The following is an 18,380-nucleotide window of genomic DNA, read 5'->3' as shown; positions in this document are numbered from 1 at the left end:
ATTAAATATGGAGGCTGCTTTAAATTAATGCTGCTTAGAGATAAATCAAATCAAAGTTTAATAAAAGCAGAGAGAGAGAGAGAGAGAGAGAGAGAGAGAGAGAGAGAGAAAGAAAAGAGACATGCACTCTAAATAATTCCCTTTCATGTGTGTGTTTGTGTTTGTGTGCTTTGGCCTGGTGCTGAAACTACTGCAGCCTGACAGGCCTCTCAAGGAACTGACAGCACCTCTGTTTCGTGCAATGCAGCCTCCTGGAAAACCCAATATCGCTTACACACACTCTCTCATCCCCTCGCTGTGTGTGTATGAGTACCCGGCATGTAAACCTGTGTGTGTCTATATGTGTATTTACGTGACAGTTGCTGCCAGTTGCTACAGGCTAATTCACTGCAGTGAAAAAATTATTTAATATGATAAATTACAGTCGTGTTGATTTATGTCTGCTTGAGTTCCCTGAGCTGTTTAAAAACCAACTCACTCTCATGTGGAAAACATGTTAAAGTTTTGAGAGCGGGAACCCTCATAATTGCTTTTACTCTTAGTGATGAGTCATTTATCAGTGTTTCCTTTAAAACAGTGACTGAAAACAAATAGATATGTCCACAGGTGTCAGAAACGTGCATTATATGAGGCTGTTGATTTTGGGTGTGGTGTGCAGCTGCAGTATATTAAGCTCAGACCCTTTGGGACAAAGAGGGAGAAATTTATGACTTTCCTCTGTTCTGACCTACAGTAGATGCCAGATCCTCAAGGTGCTGAATCAGGGAAAAGTTGTTCCCTATGACAAATAACTTCTCACCTAGAAATGTCATTTATCGATCAGGTTTGATATCAAACTAGAAATGTACAGGTATTTGGCACTGTACAGCTTTGTTTAGCTAGATGTTCCTTTTTCTTCATCATATAGTTGTGAATTTTGCCTGTCTCCAATTTGGTGCCGGGCACGTAGCGCTCAGTGGGTTTATTAGAGCTTTTTGCTGAAGACAGCTGCCTGCTGCTGCTACTGCAAAGAAGGTTGATTAAAGTGGTGTGAATGAACCATACAGTAAATGTGCCGTGAAACCAAACAATAACAGAACCAATAACAATAGAAAGCTCTGTAGAAGTGCATAGTTGGATAATCATTTTATATGGTTCATTGCTGGGAGCGACCATTTTCATATAACAAATAGTCATTGGACTGCTCACTGCTATCATTCTGTTTTCCCACCAACACATTTTTATGGCATATTTCTGACATGCACAATCTTTCCACTGTCAGAAAGAAGACAGCTGGATACACAGAGGATGAATGGATGGTTCAGTGAACAAGTGACTCATCTGTCTTTTCCTGATTATAGTCTCGTGGAAAAGTCAAGCTGATGTTGTGTTACAATAAAGTGTCTATAGCCAGGTGTGAAGCTGTGCGTCACCTTGATGTGTGTACAGCTCGAGAAGCAAAACTTTTCCCAAGAAAATCTCCTGGATTCTGACTGTGAAATGCACACACACACACACACACAAGATTTACAACTCTTTGTTCTTACAGGTTCAAATCTCTCTCTCTATCTCTGTGTGTCTGTCTGTGTGTCTGTCTGTCTGTCTGTCTGTCTGTCTGTCTGCCTCTCTCTCTCTCTCTCCCATATTGTTGTGACAAGGCCAGTGTCATTATAATTGTCTCCAAACAGCCAAGGCTGTCGCCGCCTCTCTCTGTCAGTTGCCATGGTGAAAGTGTAAAGATGTATAGAGCTGATAGAACATGATTGAGTGTGTGTGTGTGTGTGTGTGTGTGTGTGTGTGTGTGTGTGAGAGAGAGAGAAATCACAGACAACAACAGTTTGAGAGTCAGGGATCATGAGAAGACGCAAAGAGAAATTCTGAGATTGATAATTAGAAAGTGAACAATACCCATGATTATCTTTATCTCTTTTGTTTGCATCATTCCTGAAATATTTCCAAGCAATAATAGGGGGCTAGAGAAAGGTAGATGAAATGGAAAAAATGTGTTTAAGGAAGAGGGAAGCAAGGTCAGTGTTTCTTTTTTCCTCTTTATCTTTTGCAAATTACAGTATGTGTGGATTTCTAGTTTCACAAAGAAAGAGTGTATATAGTGTATATAAAAGTCCAGCCAAGGCCACAGGCTTGAAAAGCAGAGTGGCTTCTGTATTTTCTATAGATGAACATATAAGACCTCAGACATGTTTGTCAGCCCCAGAGAGAGGGGAATGCAGACCTCAACAAGCTGCGCACACACTTCAGTCATACTTCAATCTATAATGATGTCCTTCAATTCAGTGCTGTTAAATTAAAAAGGTGGTCTGAAAGCACGCTCTGGCTGAAGGAGGGATGGTGATTGTATGTGAGGTTATTGTTGGTGAGAAAGTCAGCGTGATCAGTGCAACACGCAAGATGTAATATCTTGTCGCAGAGATCACCGTGTTTTCTGTTTTTCACTTGTTGATAAGTTTTGATATGAATATTAATGTGAGTATTCTGTCTTGGAGCAGTTGTAAAAGCGCAAAAGAGTGTTTGGACTGTCTCAAAAAGGCAAATCTGCATTTAAAGCACGTGCTTTTCTTCAAGCCAATTCAGTTTAATTGTCACTTATAATCAAAGGCAGTGCAGTCAGGTGAAATGCCACATATGCTGAATGTAAAAACAAAGTTTTCAAAGATCTAATGCTAACATGGATAGCAGAAAATGATGTGCACAGGAAGCAAATGGGCTTTGAATTCACATTTTAATGTGATCTTTTCTCGTAAAAAAAAAAAAATATATATATATATATATATTTACTGCAAACGATTAATAAACATACGTTGATCATGCTGGATGGAGAGATGAAAATCTCAAAGTCTCTCAAGATGTCAGAATATCTTGAAACTAAATTGTAGTTTCTGTGTATATTATCCAAACGGGTCTTTATTAACCATTATGTGGTAAATTTGAGTAATTTTAAATTATTTTTTAAGTAAAAGTGAGCTTTTTATATATGTACTCTAGTATGTGCCTATAGAGAAAGTCTGAATGTGTTTTTTTATTATTATTTGTTTCTTGTATTTCCATTCCTACATGAAAGTGGGGTCTTATGCTGAGGCATAGTATTTTAATTTCAACAATTAAAACAAGCTCATTAAAGACTAAATATAACAATTCTGTTATTTTTAAAGAAAAGCAGGTCTGGGTGAAAGGCCTCCTTTATTTGTGCTAAATACACCCCAAAGTGTGTGTGAAGCACTCTGCTTTAGTCATTAGATTAAAGAGGAGTTTTATGTGCTGGCCTGTATTACCATATAAGAGGCTGGTGTGTTTTGGAGTGTCTGGGGATTGCATTGAAGTGTATGACGGCTTCGTTCACCGTGCTACGACTGGAATTTGTGTGTGTTGTCTTTGCATATGCTGCTCCACAGTCACGGTATTGCACAACTTTTTAGCGATTATTGAGGGGAATTATCCAAAAGAGAGTTTTGTCATTTGCAATTAATTTTTTTTTTTTAATATTATTTGATTTACCATTTAGTGTATAAAATAATTCCAAATTGTGAAAAATGCAGATCTCATTTTCCCACCATTTGATTGCTGAAGCAGAAACACCTTGTTTTTCATGTTTTTCATTTAGATTGCAGAAAAGCCTCCTTTTATGTTGTTCACGATGCAAAGTGTCATTTTTCCTTAACGCTCAGATTATACTCACTTGTGTTAGTTTTGGTTGGCTGAATTGAAATAAATTGCTGTTTTTTTTTTTTTTATTATTCCTTTCCTAGAGCAGTAATTTTCTTTTAGAGGCAGCATTGCTTTGTGTTTCAGTAGATGACAGCATTATAGTGCTCAGTTGTGGCTTGTTTTCCAGTGGTTTGCCCAGGCCGAGTAAGTATGTAGTGTGACGTTTGAGATAATCACTGTTTGATGTCTGAGATGTGCGCTTGTGAGCTGACAGGTTATTATGTCTGGTACTTGAATGGGAAATAAGGCACTGTTCTGCATATTCAGATTTGTTGTTGTGTAGTTTATCGCTCTCATTCCATGATAAATGTAAATGCATGGGAAGTTCTTCATGGACATATTTATTTTAACTTAATTTCAAATCTTTTCAATATTTTTAAATAAATAAAACATTCAGCTAATCAGTTATCAGGTCAGTGTTGGTGTAGTTTAAGCAGATTAGTTTGACAGTGGCCTGGCAACATGCAAACAAACCCACAACTGCCGTCACATTTTAAATGAATTGCTGCTCAACTGTGATTGGTGTGTGATATCACCTTTTTCCACATGATCTCTACTCACTTCAAACAAATGAGAAAAGCACAAACAGAAACGTAAATCTCTCTGTAAAATAACGAAAACTTGTGTGAAACTGATTGAGAAATTATGTTTTCAATGCCCTATTTTGTAGTTTTTCTGTAAACGTTACTCTGTAACACGGTTGGATGTTTTTTTTCCCGTGAATAAGAAAAGAAACTCAGACTTGATTCTTTTAAAGGAACAAATTAAACCATAAAAGCATATTATTAATTGATTCTCTGTTTTTGATGCATAAAGAGTCAACAAAACTCTCTACACCCTGCGGTTGTGAAAACATCTAATTACTGAATTAAAGGAGTGTGTGCTGAAGTGCTTCTCTAGTAAAATAACAGAAGTAAATGTAATTTGTCTCTAAAAATTATGTTTATACATAACTTACTAGCTACTAGTTACTGCTGCCCTGAATATGTTTTCCCAACATAACAATGAGGTGCTTATATTGAACTTTCTGTAAATGTATTTCATTTGTTTTCCATACCATGTCTGTTGTAGGCATGCAAAGTCTGTTTTATACAGTAATTCTTTTAGATAACTTGAAGCATTTGGTTAAGGTTAGAGAGAGGTTGTGTTTTTGGTTAAATATTGAAAATATTGCTGACTTGACAAAGCACGAGACAAAGCATAATTCTAATATTTAAACAAAATCAATGTCTCTCTAGCCTTGACTGTTCTTTTGGCAGTCTAAACTCAATAACAAGAATTTCTATTATTATTTATGTCCTACCTTCCACTCAAACCTCGTCCCTTTGACTTCTGTGCAAAGCAATTATAAGGATGTCACTCCTCCTGGACTTGAAAATGCCATATATTAGCAGTGAATGCTGTAATTTATGTAATTGGTAAAAGAACTTATAACTATATAAACACATTTTGTAGAGTTGTATATTTTGCTAAGTGATGTTTGTGTTTGACTTGTAGGCTGGCAATGGTTGCACAAATCATTTTGACTTTAATCATTGACACCATTTCTGTCTCTCTCGCTCTCTCAGGTTACTATGGGAGAGGCTGCACGGACGCTTGCCATCTGAATCCGTGTGAAAACGAGGCTCAGTGCCACAGGAAGCCCAGCTCTTCCCATGGATACATCTGTGACTGTGGAGACAACCACTATGGGCAGTACTGCCAACACAGGTACACACACACACACACACCTGACTTAACATTTGAACTCCTGTTTACCTGTGTGATGCCAACACAGTCATTGGTGTTGTTTGTAGTCCAGCTACGCTCTGTTTAAGTGTGCTTGTGTGTGTGTGTGTTGGTAGCCCTGTTGTCCCACATCTCCAGCCATGCATGTAATCCACTGTGGGATAAATGTAGACTTAACCTAATAAAGCAGACACACACACACCAAGGTTTTCTGTGTGTGTGAACTGTGTGTGAAGGGAGCATGACCCTGACTTCACCCCTTCCTTGCTGCCTGAAAAATTTATCTCATGATCTTGTGTGTGTGTGTGTGTGTGTGTGTGTGTGTGTGTGTGTGTGTGTGTGTGTGTGTGTGTGTGGATCTAGTTAGTGTGTGGAGACACACGTTGTTGGCTGCTGATGAAACATCTCTCTCTCTCGCCTCTCCTCACTGCTGTGATTTTGTGAAGTTTGACTCATTAATCAACTTCCTACTAACTCACTGATGGGTTGAACAAAAGGGTAGATGATAATAATTATAAAATATATTATAACACTATGATATAACATTAATAACAGTTTAATCATCTTTCGTATAGGTCTATATGTTAAGACTAATCATATAAGTACCAAAAATGTCCATGTTGTGGCAGTGAGATTTTTATCCTGGTCAGAGAAAATAAGCCCTTTTGCTCTGGTTATTTTTTAGCATCTCGACAATGAGACAAATGAGAACTTGTATGAGCTCTGAAGCTAACATGATAAATAATCCTAATTGACCTGGCAGTTTGAACTAATTTCTCATTTGGAAATGTCTATTTATCACAGCACAGCCAGCGCAGCTTCCTGATAAGACCCAGCCTCTGTTTCTCTGCTCCTCCTTCCACAGTTATAATTAGACAAAACATTTGACTGTCTGGATGTGTTTGCTGTGCCCTTTAAGCAGACAAAAAATACACAGCAGGGAGAGACTCTTCATTTGGAAAAGTGTTTCTGTCTAGAGATGTAATAAAAAATCTCAGGAGAAATAGAGTCAATCCTGATATTCTTTTCAGATCACTGATATCTGAATTCTCTCCTAAACTCCCCGTAAGGAGCAATAACGAGACGCACACGAGAATCTGCAAGAACTGTGAGAAGCGTTCATCTCCTCAGTTATCCATTAGACACTGAGAACAGGGGAGCACATACAGTGAAATGTGAGCAAAGAGTACTAAAGTGGCACATACAATAAGCCAGATAGTGTTAAACTCTCAGGGGAGTTTATCTGGAGCAGAGATTCAGCAGTTTTAGTTTAAATCCCACACTCATTTTAAAATGAATGAATAGCTAAAGGTGTTCTCCTCTTAAACTCTTGCTTTCATCTCCTTTTCCCAACTCATTAGTTTGTCATTAGTTAGAAATAAAAGGGTGAGATGATTCCTTTGAAGAGAACAGATAAAATTCTTTTGACAAGCTCTGTTGCTTTCTGTCTTTGTTTTGATTTCTTACTGATTTTAACTGTTGGTGTGTGTGTAGAATTGACCATCAGTGTCCCAGGGGTTGGTGGGGATCTCCCACCTGTGGACCATGTCACTGTGACACCAATAAAGGCTTCGACCCCAACTGTAACAAGACCAGTGGACACTGTCACTGCAAGGTAAACAGCAAACACACACACAGTGCAGCTTCCAGGCATTTGTGGATAGAATACTAATTTGTATATTACTTAGCAAAGTGTATAAAAAGATATTTGGACATGTTTGGCTAAAGTAGAAAGGGGCTGTTTGTTAAACAAGCATCTGAATATTACAGATCTGTCCCTGCTTTTATTCCCTCAGCTGTATATGCAGCTTTTATAGCTGGTCAGAGCTCTGTTGAACAGTTAGAGCTGCTGGTATAAAGTAGATTTTTTATATCATCACATTGAATACTAATGCTGTTTAGGATTAGAAGGACTTTAGTGGTGTAACTCTATAGATCACTTTGGCTTTGGTTTAACACAGACACACAGACAGTAATCGTCTCACAGTCTGATGGTCTGACAGCCTAAGGCCGACATACAAGCTACATGAACCGTGATACAATGATCATAGACATTTCTGGCTTGTATAAATGTCCGTGTATGTATATTGATATGTTATATGTGTAGCCGGCATGTTTAACCCGTTTTATCCTGACCTTAATCTGATCTTTTGACCTTAATCTTTAATCTCTGTTATTGCCCTTGCTAAAAGGACCTAACCCCGTGTTGGCCTGTGCACTCCTTGTCTTTCTTTTTTTTTTTAAGTGAAAGTGAAGCTGCTTGCCATGCTTACAGTGTAAGAATGTTTTAATTCAGCCTACATGCATATTTGCATATTACAAGCTGGCTGTCTCCAGGGTCAGAAATGTTTTTAATACCCTTCAGATAAATTAACTGCGTTGAGCTCACATTTCCCTGTAAACACTGTTGCTTCTTCCCAGGTGTTATTCTTTGACTGAAGCTGTCAAAGATGATTATCTTGTTGAAGCGATTTTCCATCAGCTCTCGATTCCCTTGATCATCCACATTACTGAGACATAAAAGTCAGATTACTTGTGAATTTCATCTTGTAAAATGCAACATAAAGCCGCTAAAGGCTGAGAGCATCGTCAGAGAGCATCGTCAGAGATAATCTGTATGTGTTTGGTAATTACAATCTTTCCTTAAAGACCCCCTCCAGAGTTCCAGATGTTTATGATATATAGCAATACTTAGAAAGCTAAAGAAAAACATGAAAATTGCAACTATTTGTGCAGAGAGACGTTCCCCCTTCAGCAGATGAATGTGAAAACAAACTATAAATTGCACATGCATCATTCTGCACCGTGAAACATCTAAGTAAAGTAACAATAAGCAAAATCCATTTTTGAATGGAGGAGTTCTATAGGATGGAAACTGTGATGCTGCACCATCATCCATGTTCCAAAATGCAGCATTAAATATATAACCTCATACAATTTTAGCAAACTAAATAATTAACTGTTTTCCTTTGTCTCCAGCTCTTTAACACTTCATGCATGGATTGTTGCTCATATACTGTGTCCCCTTTTGTTTTTATTGTATGAATCTTACTGTAATGTATGTGGTGGTGTAATCGTTAAGTTTTGATCTATTTGCCTACTCACACACACCCTGTCTGTTTTTGTGTGTGTGTGTGTGTGTGTGTGTGTGTGTGTGTGTGTGTGTGTATTCAGGAGTTTCACTATCACCCGCGAGGCTCTGACACCTGCCTGCCATGTGACTGCTACCCAGTGGGGTCCTTCTCGCGGTCATGTGACCCAGAGACAGGCCAGTGTCAGTGCAGGCCAGGTGTGATTGGTCGACAGTGCAACACATGTGATAACCCCTTTGCTGAGGTCACGAATTCAGGTTGTGAAGGTGAGGTGGTTATCTTCTTTGTCTCAGATGTTTTGATCAAACTTTTGGAAATTCAGTAATTTAATAAATCTCAAACAGTGCAGATTGGATTTAAAAAAAAGTCTCACTGCATTGTGTTCTTTTTGAAATAACAGTGAATTGTTTAGCAGGAGCCTCTGAGATTACGTGTTAAAACATTTACTGACGGGGGACAGAATCATTTGTGAAATCTGACTTTTCCAACTATTTTATTTTGATGGTTAAATGTGTCACAGCTCATTTGTGGCTTGTTGACAAAGAAACTAATTAACAAAAACTGTCGGCTTTTGAACAATAGTTTTCAAAACTTGATTTGATATTGACGCTTCATCAGTGTTGTTGTCCAACAATAGCCAAAATCGTTTATTACCTTCTTTGTTTCTTTAGTAGGATTGTCTCTTGTCAAGTAGTATAGAACACTTACCTTCTGTAATTATTAATATTGATTTAAAACCACTCTTCAAACTTAGTCATTTATCTGTAGCAGCAAATAGACATGAATGAAAATAATGAAGTGCTTCCACCATATTTAATCATAACTGTGTAATCATAGGATTTCAGTTTTTCTTATATTCTGTTGTTCAAAATGGTCATATTTATTAAACTTGTGTCCAAGCCTAAAATAACAAAGAGACTGTTAATTATATTCATCTTCTTTGTAACAAATTTCTCTCTTCATGTTTTTTCTCTTCTTTACTTTGTCACTTTCCAGTTTCCCGTCTGTAATTACTTCCTTTGATTTGTGTTATTCTCTGACACTCTTTTCAATTTCTTCTCTGAAAGTCAAAAGAAAAACATTTCCGCGTCCACATTAAAAAAATTAATTGAACTATAAGGACGATAATAAATTTTGTTCTGTCTCTCTGCAGTCATTTATGATGGTTGTCCAAAGACCATCACTCAGGGGATCTGGTGGCCTCGGACCAAGTTCAACCTGCCTGCTGCAGTGCCCTGCCCGAAAGGCTCTGTCGGTCTGTAAACACTAACATGAGTGCACTCAAACACATGGATGTATGGATATATTGACATACAATCTAATGTGAGTTTTGAACTTCATTTTAATTTATACATACCATGTCCTCTCCTCATTACAGGTGCGGCCATCAGACACTGTGATGTAGAGAGGGGATGGCTGGAGCCAGACCTTTACAACTGTACCTCACCTCCATTTGTGGAGCTCAATGCTGCTGTATGTAAAGTTATACAACTAATATCATTACATATATGTCTTTATGAGTCACACAGCTTGTACTAAGTCCAGAAGAAGTGCTTAAAACTCACCCTTAACACCTGATTGCTGTTTGCATGCAGATATTCTATATATACAACTTTGAAAGTAATGAATTGGAGGTACAATGCAATTTCTCAATGCAATACAATGCCTCCTCTATACATTCAGTAGTGTTGCTGTAGATATTAATATTATATAATATAATATTAAACCCCAGTAATTGTTAAATACGTGTTAAAGGGGGATAGATTTTTCATGTCATGTTGGTGTTTGTATGTTTAGCTTGATTCTCTGGAGCGTAATGAGACAGAGCTGAACACCATCATGGAGAAGAAACTTGCCCATCAACTCCGTGATGTCACTGAGGCAACCGCCCGACTCTACGGCAATGACTTGCAGATCGCCGAAAGACTGCTGTCCCGCCTCCTGACCTTTGAGACCCAACAGAGCGGCTTTGGACTCACTGCTACTCAGGACGCACATTTCAATGAGGTAAAAAGAAGAATACATAATGTAATTTTCTTTGTGTCTTTTACTCTGTTTTCCCTTGCAGAGGCCTATTGTGGAACAAATTAAAGACATGTTTGTCATTAACAAGGGCTGTTTACCAGCTGTTATGATTCACTGTTCAAATCGAATTTGTGACAAAAGACAGATTCATGGGATAATTAATTACACTTTAACCAACACTAGTAATAGTGTGAGAAAGCGGTTAGAAATATTGATAAGAGAGCATTAAAATGACGTTCAAAATACAGTGAACGTGCCAGTTGTAAAAGATAATAATAATAATAATGATGTGTGAAGCTAATAATCAGTTTGTGCTGTTGATATTAATGTGTGAAAATCTAGACATGTTATGAAACTCATAACTGTCACTGTGCCGGCTCTGTTTTGAACAGATTTAATTGGCACTGTCAACCAAGACAAGTGTAACCAACAAGCTGATTTAGGAATAGTAGTTTATGGTGCAAACCACAATAAATCTGTCAGTTTTGGGGTTTCATATTCTACAATCACAAATTGATATTTAAATGATTGATATAATATTTAAGTTATTCTAGGGATTGAAATGTATTTCCACTATATATGGCTGATAACAGCAACCACAGAATGTGACATAAAATAGTTGCTGTTATTTAAAACAGTAGATATGATTGATACTTGGCACCTTTATGGGGCACAGACCGAGTGACTAGATAGCATAAGATGTCGTTTTTGAGAAATGGAAGGTAATGTTGCTATGGTGATGCAGTGACAGCAGTGCATGAAATATTACAACATGTCATTTTCACACATTAACTGGCAGATCCTCATTTTACCTGATATGACGGCTGCAGGAGTTGACACAGGATCATTTTAGCCTGTTGGATTTTTGACATAAAGGCATTCAAATCATTTTGCTATAAATATTTAGCTTATATATCAAATTTAGGTGACAAGAAATGAGTTGTCCATACATCACAAGTAAGTGGCTGTAGATACAATGCACCCCCCCTTTCCCTTTTAAACTACTTATTCAGTTTACTGCCTCATGTGACAGTAATTGATAAATTGCACATCACTTTGTGAACTTGACACCCTGCTTGCTGATGGTACTGTAAATATTTTCATTCATGAAGAGAATTTTAATATAAATGTAAACTAGGCTTACTTTTCATTCAAACATTGTTATACTTACACATATACAGCAGTACTAGTTGTAGTAGTAGTAATAGTAACAATAATAGAAGTAGTCTTACAGTAGAAGTAGTAGTACTGTATCTAAAGTAAGTCATTTTCATGGTGTGAAATGGTAATCTCACACTACCTGAATAATGCATTAATCTCGAGCTGGTGAGTTTATTGATCACCAGGAGGTAATTCATTCATGTTTAATAGAGGCCATGGTGGGCAGTTAAAAAGCTTTTTTTTGCTTTCATCGTTTTTCTACAGTTGACACAGGGAAGCATTTAATAATTAATGCTAACAGTGAGAATTTAACCACCTGATGACAGCTGTAGCAGAAATAGCCACACCCTGCAGAGCTGAAACAGACTCAGTCATTGATAATGCCATTGTTATAGTTAACAACGAGTTGCTATAGAAACTGGATAGTTGTAGTACTAACATCTGCTTTTATCGGCAGAGGAATGTCATCTTTGTGTGTTTGTGTTTTAAATATTCAGTTTCATTAATAAATATTCATACTACTACTCATAATACTTACATTTTATTACAAAACTCCCAGAATGAAATGGCAATTTTTCAAATGTGCTTGCATGAATAGATCCAGCGCCCTTCACTCTGTTTCTCTAGTGGTTCTACAGTAGGTGTAGGTAAAAGGAAGAGTGTAGCTTTCCCTCTGTGGTGATCAATACAATAAAAAGCACTCACATTTATCTGATTTACAGCACACTTGTTGCACACTCTGAATTCCCAGATACACACTGTGGCTGCAGTTATGACACTGAACAAAAGCAAGTAGGTGTCTATAGTTTCAGCATGTCATCCTGTATAAGTGTTTCTTTAACTGAATTATTCCCCTTCTTATAAACAGCATCTGCTGGGTGACGATTCATTAATAAAATGTTATTAACTAACTTTTATTATTATTATTATCCTAAATAAAACCTAATTTACAGCCAATCTTAAGTGAATAAAAGCAATTTGTCAGAGCACAAGCCTCACAGCTGGAGCCTCACATCAAAGACAGTACACTGCTTCCTGTGATCAATATATAATATTTGGCTAACAAGGACAGTTGCCATAGCAAGAGTGAAATAAAAACCTTTTCCTGCCTGACATTTCCTCTAACTACTTCACCTGACAGTAAATCAGACATATGGCCATTAGGGTTTTAACATCTGCTTGGGCTGACTCACAGCAGCATGAAGCAGCTACATATACATGCAATAGGACAGTAATGATTTTTATTGTCATCTTGCAGTTTCTGGAACAAAAAACCTGAACTCGCCACACTTATAATCTTAATCTCCGACTCTCAAACAGGCGTGCTGCCTACATCTCATCATCTCGAGTTAATGATGCGGCTCTGGTTTACACTGGCAGCACTGAAGCAGAGTTGCAGACAGTCCATTTTTTCTCAAGAATAAAAAAATATATAATAAATCTGATCTTGACACCTCACTTTAAACAGCAGCTATTAGGCCAGATGAACAGGTAATGTCGAACACAGTTACTATAGTAACCCAGCGGTGGTAACAGAGCCCTGTGGCTGCAGGAGAAACAAAAGTAGACAGGAGAGAAAGTGTTTTCACATCAGGAATGAAGCGATGAATAGAGGGAAAGGAGGAAGATGAAAACCTTTCAAGTTCAAGCTGTGATCCAATCCATCTGGATACTACAATACCTCCTGATTCTGCTCATGTCTCACAAAACGCATCGCTAAAATATACCAAAGGGCAGAGAGCTTCAGATATAATTTGTTCCTGAATAAAACATCTGAATTCCTTATAACACAATGTACTGCACAATAGTATTAAAAGGCTGATAATGTAATTATTTCTCAACGTGAGGTCTCTACAGCATTGGGAAGGGTGAGGAAAGTAGACCATTAAAAAAATGTGATGTGAAATGCAATTTGTTTCAAAAAGTTTGGATATGACATGTTCCAGCCTGTCATCCATGCTGCTTCTCATTCCTGTGCCTCCTTCTCTATCTGTAATCCTGTCATCTGCTGCCTTTTTCCTCTTGTTAGTCTTCATTGTTTTTCACTTTTTTCTTTTTTTTAAAGCCATTGATGGAAACTGAACTGAACATGTTTAATGTGTATTTTAAGAACAAAGGAATCGTGGATACATGTTTGTTTGATTAAAAAAAAAAAATCTTTGTTGATTGCAGTGTTTCTCACCTTCTTCAATCTGTTCAGTCACTCATCCCTATATACTGTATAAATACTGCACAAATAGTATCGCATCATATGATACGATGGCTCCTAATGTGTAGTCAACAAGTGAAACATTAGTGTTCATGTCAAATCACTACGGAAGCCAATAAACAATATGACCATGGAGACTCAAAAATAAAAAAGGTACATATTAAAATAACATGATTCAACAAGGTCAGCAAAAGAAAAGCATGTAACAATTGAAACAAAGACTTTGAATACCGTCTCCAATCCAAACTTGTGTTTGTGTCTGCTGAGTTACACCAAATCACCCATTTTGTACTTCAAAATGCCAACAGTTACTTTTCACATTTTTCACACATGTTTCTTCTTAATCAGCTGACTACTGTATGGGCCTTTTCACTTAAACCAACCAGATTTTGCCATGATCTCCATCATCTTTTTTTGTTGTTGTCAAACTTGTCAAAATTGTTGAGGCCCTCCTCCACTCCATTCATTCTCAGTTTATTACATTCAGATCTTCAGATCTTTTACCACCACCAGTATCTAGACTCCATTAGGGAGGTATCCCATACTACTCATGGCTTCACTCCTTGCTTTATGATGATGTCATTACCTCATCTTTATTGTTAAGTCTCTCTTGATTGAACTATAGATTCTCTACATTCTCCCCATACTGCACTGTGTTGTTTGTTCTTGTTTGTCTAAAGGTTTTCTTGTGTATTTTTCTCTCCCCAGAGCATTATGTGAGATTGCAGTGCTTTATTAGGTTTGGTGCAGTCAGACTGCAAGGAGTCATATTGAGCTCTCTCTCTCTCTTGCTCTCTCTCTCTCTCTCTCTTGCTCTCTGATATTACTCTTTGTTCAGAACACTTTGCAAGACTGTGCCGTCTATGCTATCTCTGACAGGCCTTTAATCAGAGTCACAAATATTCCATGAAAAGCATGGAAATAGAGGCACTGTGCATAAATGGCCACATCACCATGGTAAAACCTGTTAGAATTGGGGTCAAGATTTGTTTGGATGCTACTTTTTTTCTAGCTCTGGTTAGAATTTTTGACCATGTTCTTGTAGTTTCAGTCATGCAGTCAAGCAGCCTGACGAAAAGGCTTTACAGTCCTCGTCTCAACTATAAACTGTAACAAGCTCAAGTTCTGTCATTCTTTTACCCTCTCTATTAGGCTTTACTGTCTACATCCTCAATTATTATATTTTATACTATTTTACAAGGCTACAGTATCTCAACAGTTGTATGGCAAGCCCCAAGCCAGACTCTATATTCTTATTCACTTGTCTCCCCTCTTCACCACACTGACATCCTTTGCTTCTTCTTGACTTGATGCATAACTTTGAGGCTTTTTAAAGTCTGGAAAAGTAGACTCTGGCCCTGTGGTGAACCCTGAACTGCAGTCACAACCTCATCATGTCTCCTTTTTCTCACAATATGTTCCTCTTTTCCCTCCTTCCACCTCTTCTCTGCCTTAATCATAATTGTTTTTAAAAAAAAACAAAAAACTGATCGGATGCTGATTTCAGCTGTTGGGTACTCAACTACTTATCCTTCCAGTGTTTTGGATAGTTCTAGCTCGTGTCAGTACAAAAAAAAATAATTCCCTTTCTTCTTCACGTCTCTCTTTCACTTTCTTAATCCAGAATTATTTACTTTGACTAATTGTTCGCCTCGCTGCTGCTTCTTCCAGAACATTCTCCGGGGCTGCAGTGTGCTGTTGGGACCTGGTACCTCTGGGCTTTGGCGTGCTCTCGCTCAGAGTCAAAACCACATCCCAGGCGGCGGTCCAGCTGAGCTGACGGAGCTGCTGGAACAGTACGCCCAGAATCTGGCCCGGAACATGAAGCTCACCTACCTCAACCCTGTGGCACTGGTTGCTCCAAACTTGGGTGAGTTCAGAAAGACTACACACACACTCACACACTCAGACACAATACAATAGCTAATCACTAAAGATTAGCAGACCCAATAAAAGAGAATAAGACTTAATCTTTACAGACGATTTGCTGCGGCTTTCTCGTAATACTGTAAATCACTGCTGTGAAATCAGCTATAATAACTTGATTGTAAAACGGGAGATGAACAGTGCTAATGCAAATGATGATGGCACAGCCGGAGTGCTGGCAGCAGCACAGAGAGATGAATTTCACACTCCCACACACAGACAGCAGCTAATGCTTCCAGCACATGCACAAAAACCCTGAAGCGCTGTAGCACTGGCCAACATACATCATTAAGATTTACAGTTGCCAAATACACACACACAGTCACACACAAAGAGGAACAGCCACACACAGAGATCTCACCGATAGGCTGGAATTTAGAATTACTGAACACCATGTCCAACTTTCATTTAGCATTTACTGTAAATGTATATGGAATATACAGGTTTGGCCATGTGTCATTTAGTTTCTGGCATCCTGCTCTTTTCTACATTTTTCTGTCATTTTAGTCATGTTGAACATCCTGATAATAAATAATCTGTACTACATACAACAACATGAGGTGCTGAAGTAGCAGCAGCAAAGGCAGCCCTTGCAGGTATAAAGCCAGACAATGAATTTCACACTCTGTTAATACTCTTAACTACACAGATTGAATTCCCCAAAAAATACACTCAAATGCATACAACTCATAAAAGTTACCAGCTACTCACCAACTTATTCCAGCGTAGATTTGTAACACAGTTAATCCCAGATTGTCTGTCCAACATGAATTGGCTGCTTTAATTACTTTTCCATATAAGTCTCATCTCTCTCCTACTGTACATCACTATACTGTATGCTTCCCAGTGGAAACCCAAAATGCTATTATATAACCTTAAACTGAGCCTAATGCAGATTTCCCGATGAAGAGCACAGAAGTAGAAGAAGGAATGAGGAATACAGAATACTAAGTTTCACAGTCCTAAACACATGCACGCACAGTTAATGTTCTCAGCCAAATGGGATGTGAATAACCAGGGAAAGGCTATGTTTAGACCTGACACACATCTGTTAGTGTACATTATATAGTTCATTTTAGGCTTTGTTGTTATTGTTTTATTGTCTGTTATTTGAACGGCAAATCTTAATTTTCACATTACTAATAAACCCCTTGTTTCTTCATCAAAATGGACTTTTAAAATCAGAAAAACAGACTCTTTCTCCCCACACCAACAGGTGTGCCTCCACACACACGCACACACACTATACTGCTCTGTCTGTATTGAGTGCTGTTCCACTTCTGTGATCACTCGTGAAGTGTTCACTCGTTATTGAACACTTCACATTGACTATGCACTTCCTGTTTGCCACCTAATTTCCTATAATATGACAAAGCCTGTGCTCTTGTGTTTGTGAGTGTGTGTGTGTGTTTATGGATTTTGTATCGGCTCTTCACACACCCAAATCCACAGAGAATAAATTGGTTTATTGGCACAGGTGGTTCAGGTTTCCTCTTAAATTGGATTTCTGAAACTACCCTACACCTAATAACCAGAATCTGAGTAACATTGGCAAATCAAGTGTTACAATGTTGTCGTGATTTTCAGCTATCAGAAAGCCAAAAGGCCGCTCTCTAGCTTGTGTAGCTTTGGACTTATTAAAAAAAGCAGTGGATATTATATAGTGATCTAATTTTTCATCAGCCATTGATTTAGGAGGTTTTCAAATGTGCTGATGGAGCAAGAGGTTTAATAACAATAAATAATTACCACTTTAATTTTTTAGATATTTATGTTATTAGAATAAACAAAGGGGACAATTGATTAATGTTAGTTACTTGTGTGCCCTGAGGTCATGAAACAGGATGAGGGTGTTGTTCCTCCATGGAAATGGAGTGAAATGTTTCACAGTGTGTCACATTCAGTCAGATCAGTAGCGAAAGGCTCATCCTGTATTCAGCAAAGAAACCAACTGTGAATAATAACTCTGACTCTAAGACTGATGTAGTGAATTTTCTGGACTTTATTCAAAACATTCTCCAGCAGGCATTCAGGTGTGTTTTAAATGATTTTCCAGTTAGTCTGTTAGCACTTCCGAGTGATTTCCCACATTTGGTTCTTGTTACTTAAGAGACAGGATGTGTAGTAATGCTATTCTAGAGCCATTGCTATGCAATGCAATGAATGTGTTGAGAAATACTGCTAGCACTGTCTGTGGTGTGAAATCTAATCTTATTTCAATCAGTCACTTTATGGTAATTATATCAAGGTTATAAGAATTTGGTCAGTAACATGTTCCTGTTTATGCCTGTCATCATCAGTCATGAACCTTGATCGTGTGGAGAACCAAACCCATGTGCGGCGACGTTTCCCGCGTTACCACACAACCCTGTTTCGTGGGCAGGTTTTGTGGGATCCCCATACCCACGTGATACTGCCCCCTGCTGCCCTGGTGCCACAACGACAGCAGCAACACAACTGGAAAGAGAAGGAGCGGACAGAGAAAGAACGTAAGAACAGACATACATATACAGTTAAAGGCTTCAGAGTGAATGGCT

General features: G+C 38.0%; 1 protein-coding gene across 2 annotated transcripts in view; it reads left to right on the top strand.

Annotated features, from left to right (window-relative positions):
- The window catches only part of celsr3 (cadherin, EGF LAG seven-pass G-type receptor 3), a 96,644-nt gene that overhangs the window by 57,898 nt on the left and 20,366 nt on the right, over positions 1-18,380 (top strand). For both annotated transcript variants that reach the window (XM_019266029.2, XM_019266028.2), the window contains 8 exons: positions 5,271-5,412; positions 6,925-7,045; positions 8,605-8,788; positions 9,676-9,777; positions 9,901-9,995; positions 10,320-10,529; positions 15,589-15,787; positions 18,144-18,332. In XM_019266029.2, the coding sequence (XP_019121574.2) occupies positions 5,271-5,412; positions 6,925-7,045; positions 8,605-8,788; positions 9,676-9,777; positions 9,901-9,995; positions 10,320-10,529; positions 15,589-15,787; positions 18,144-18,332 (1,242 nt within the window). The remainder of the gene's footprint in view (positions 1-5,270; positions 5,413-6,924; positions 7,046-8,604; positions 8,789-9,675; positions 9,778-9,900; positions 9,996-10,319; positions 10,530-15,588; positions 15,788-18,143; positions 18,333-18,380) is intronic.

Source organism: Larimichthys crocea, chromosome XV, assembly GCF_000972845.2.
Source record: "Larimichthys crocea isolate SSNF chromosome XV, L_crocea_2.0, whole genome shotgun sequence".
NCBI lineage: Eukaryota > Metazoa > Chordata > Actinopteri > Sciaenidae > Larimichthys > Larimichthys crocea.
This window is presented reverse-complemented; position numbering and strand designations above follow the sequence as displayed.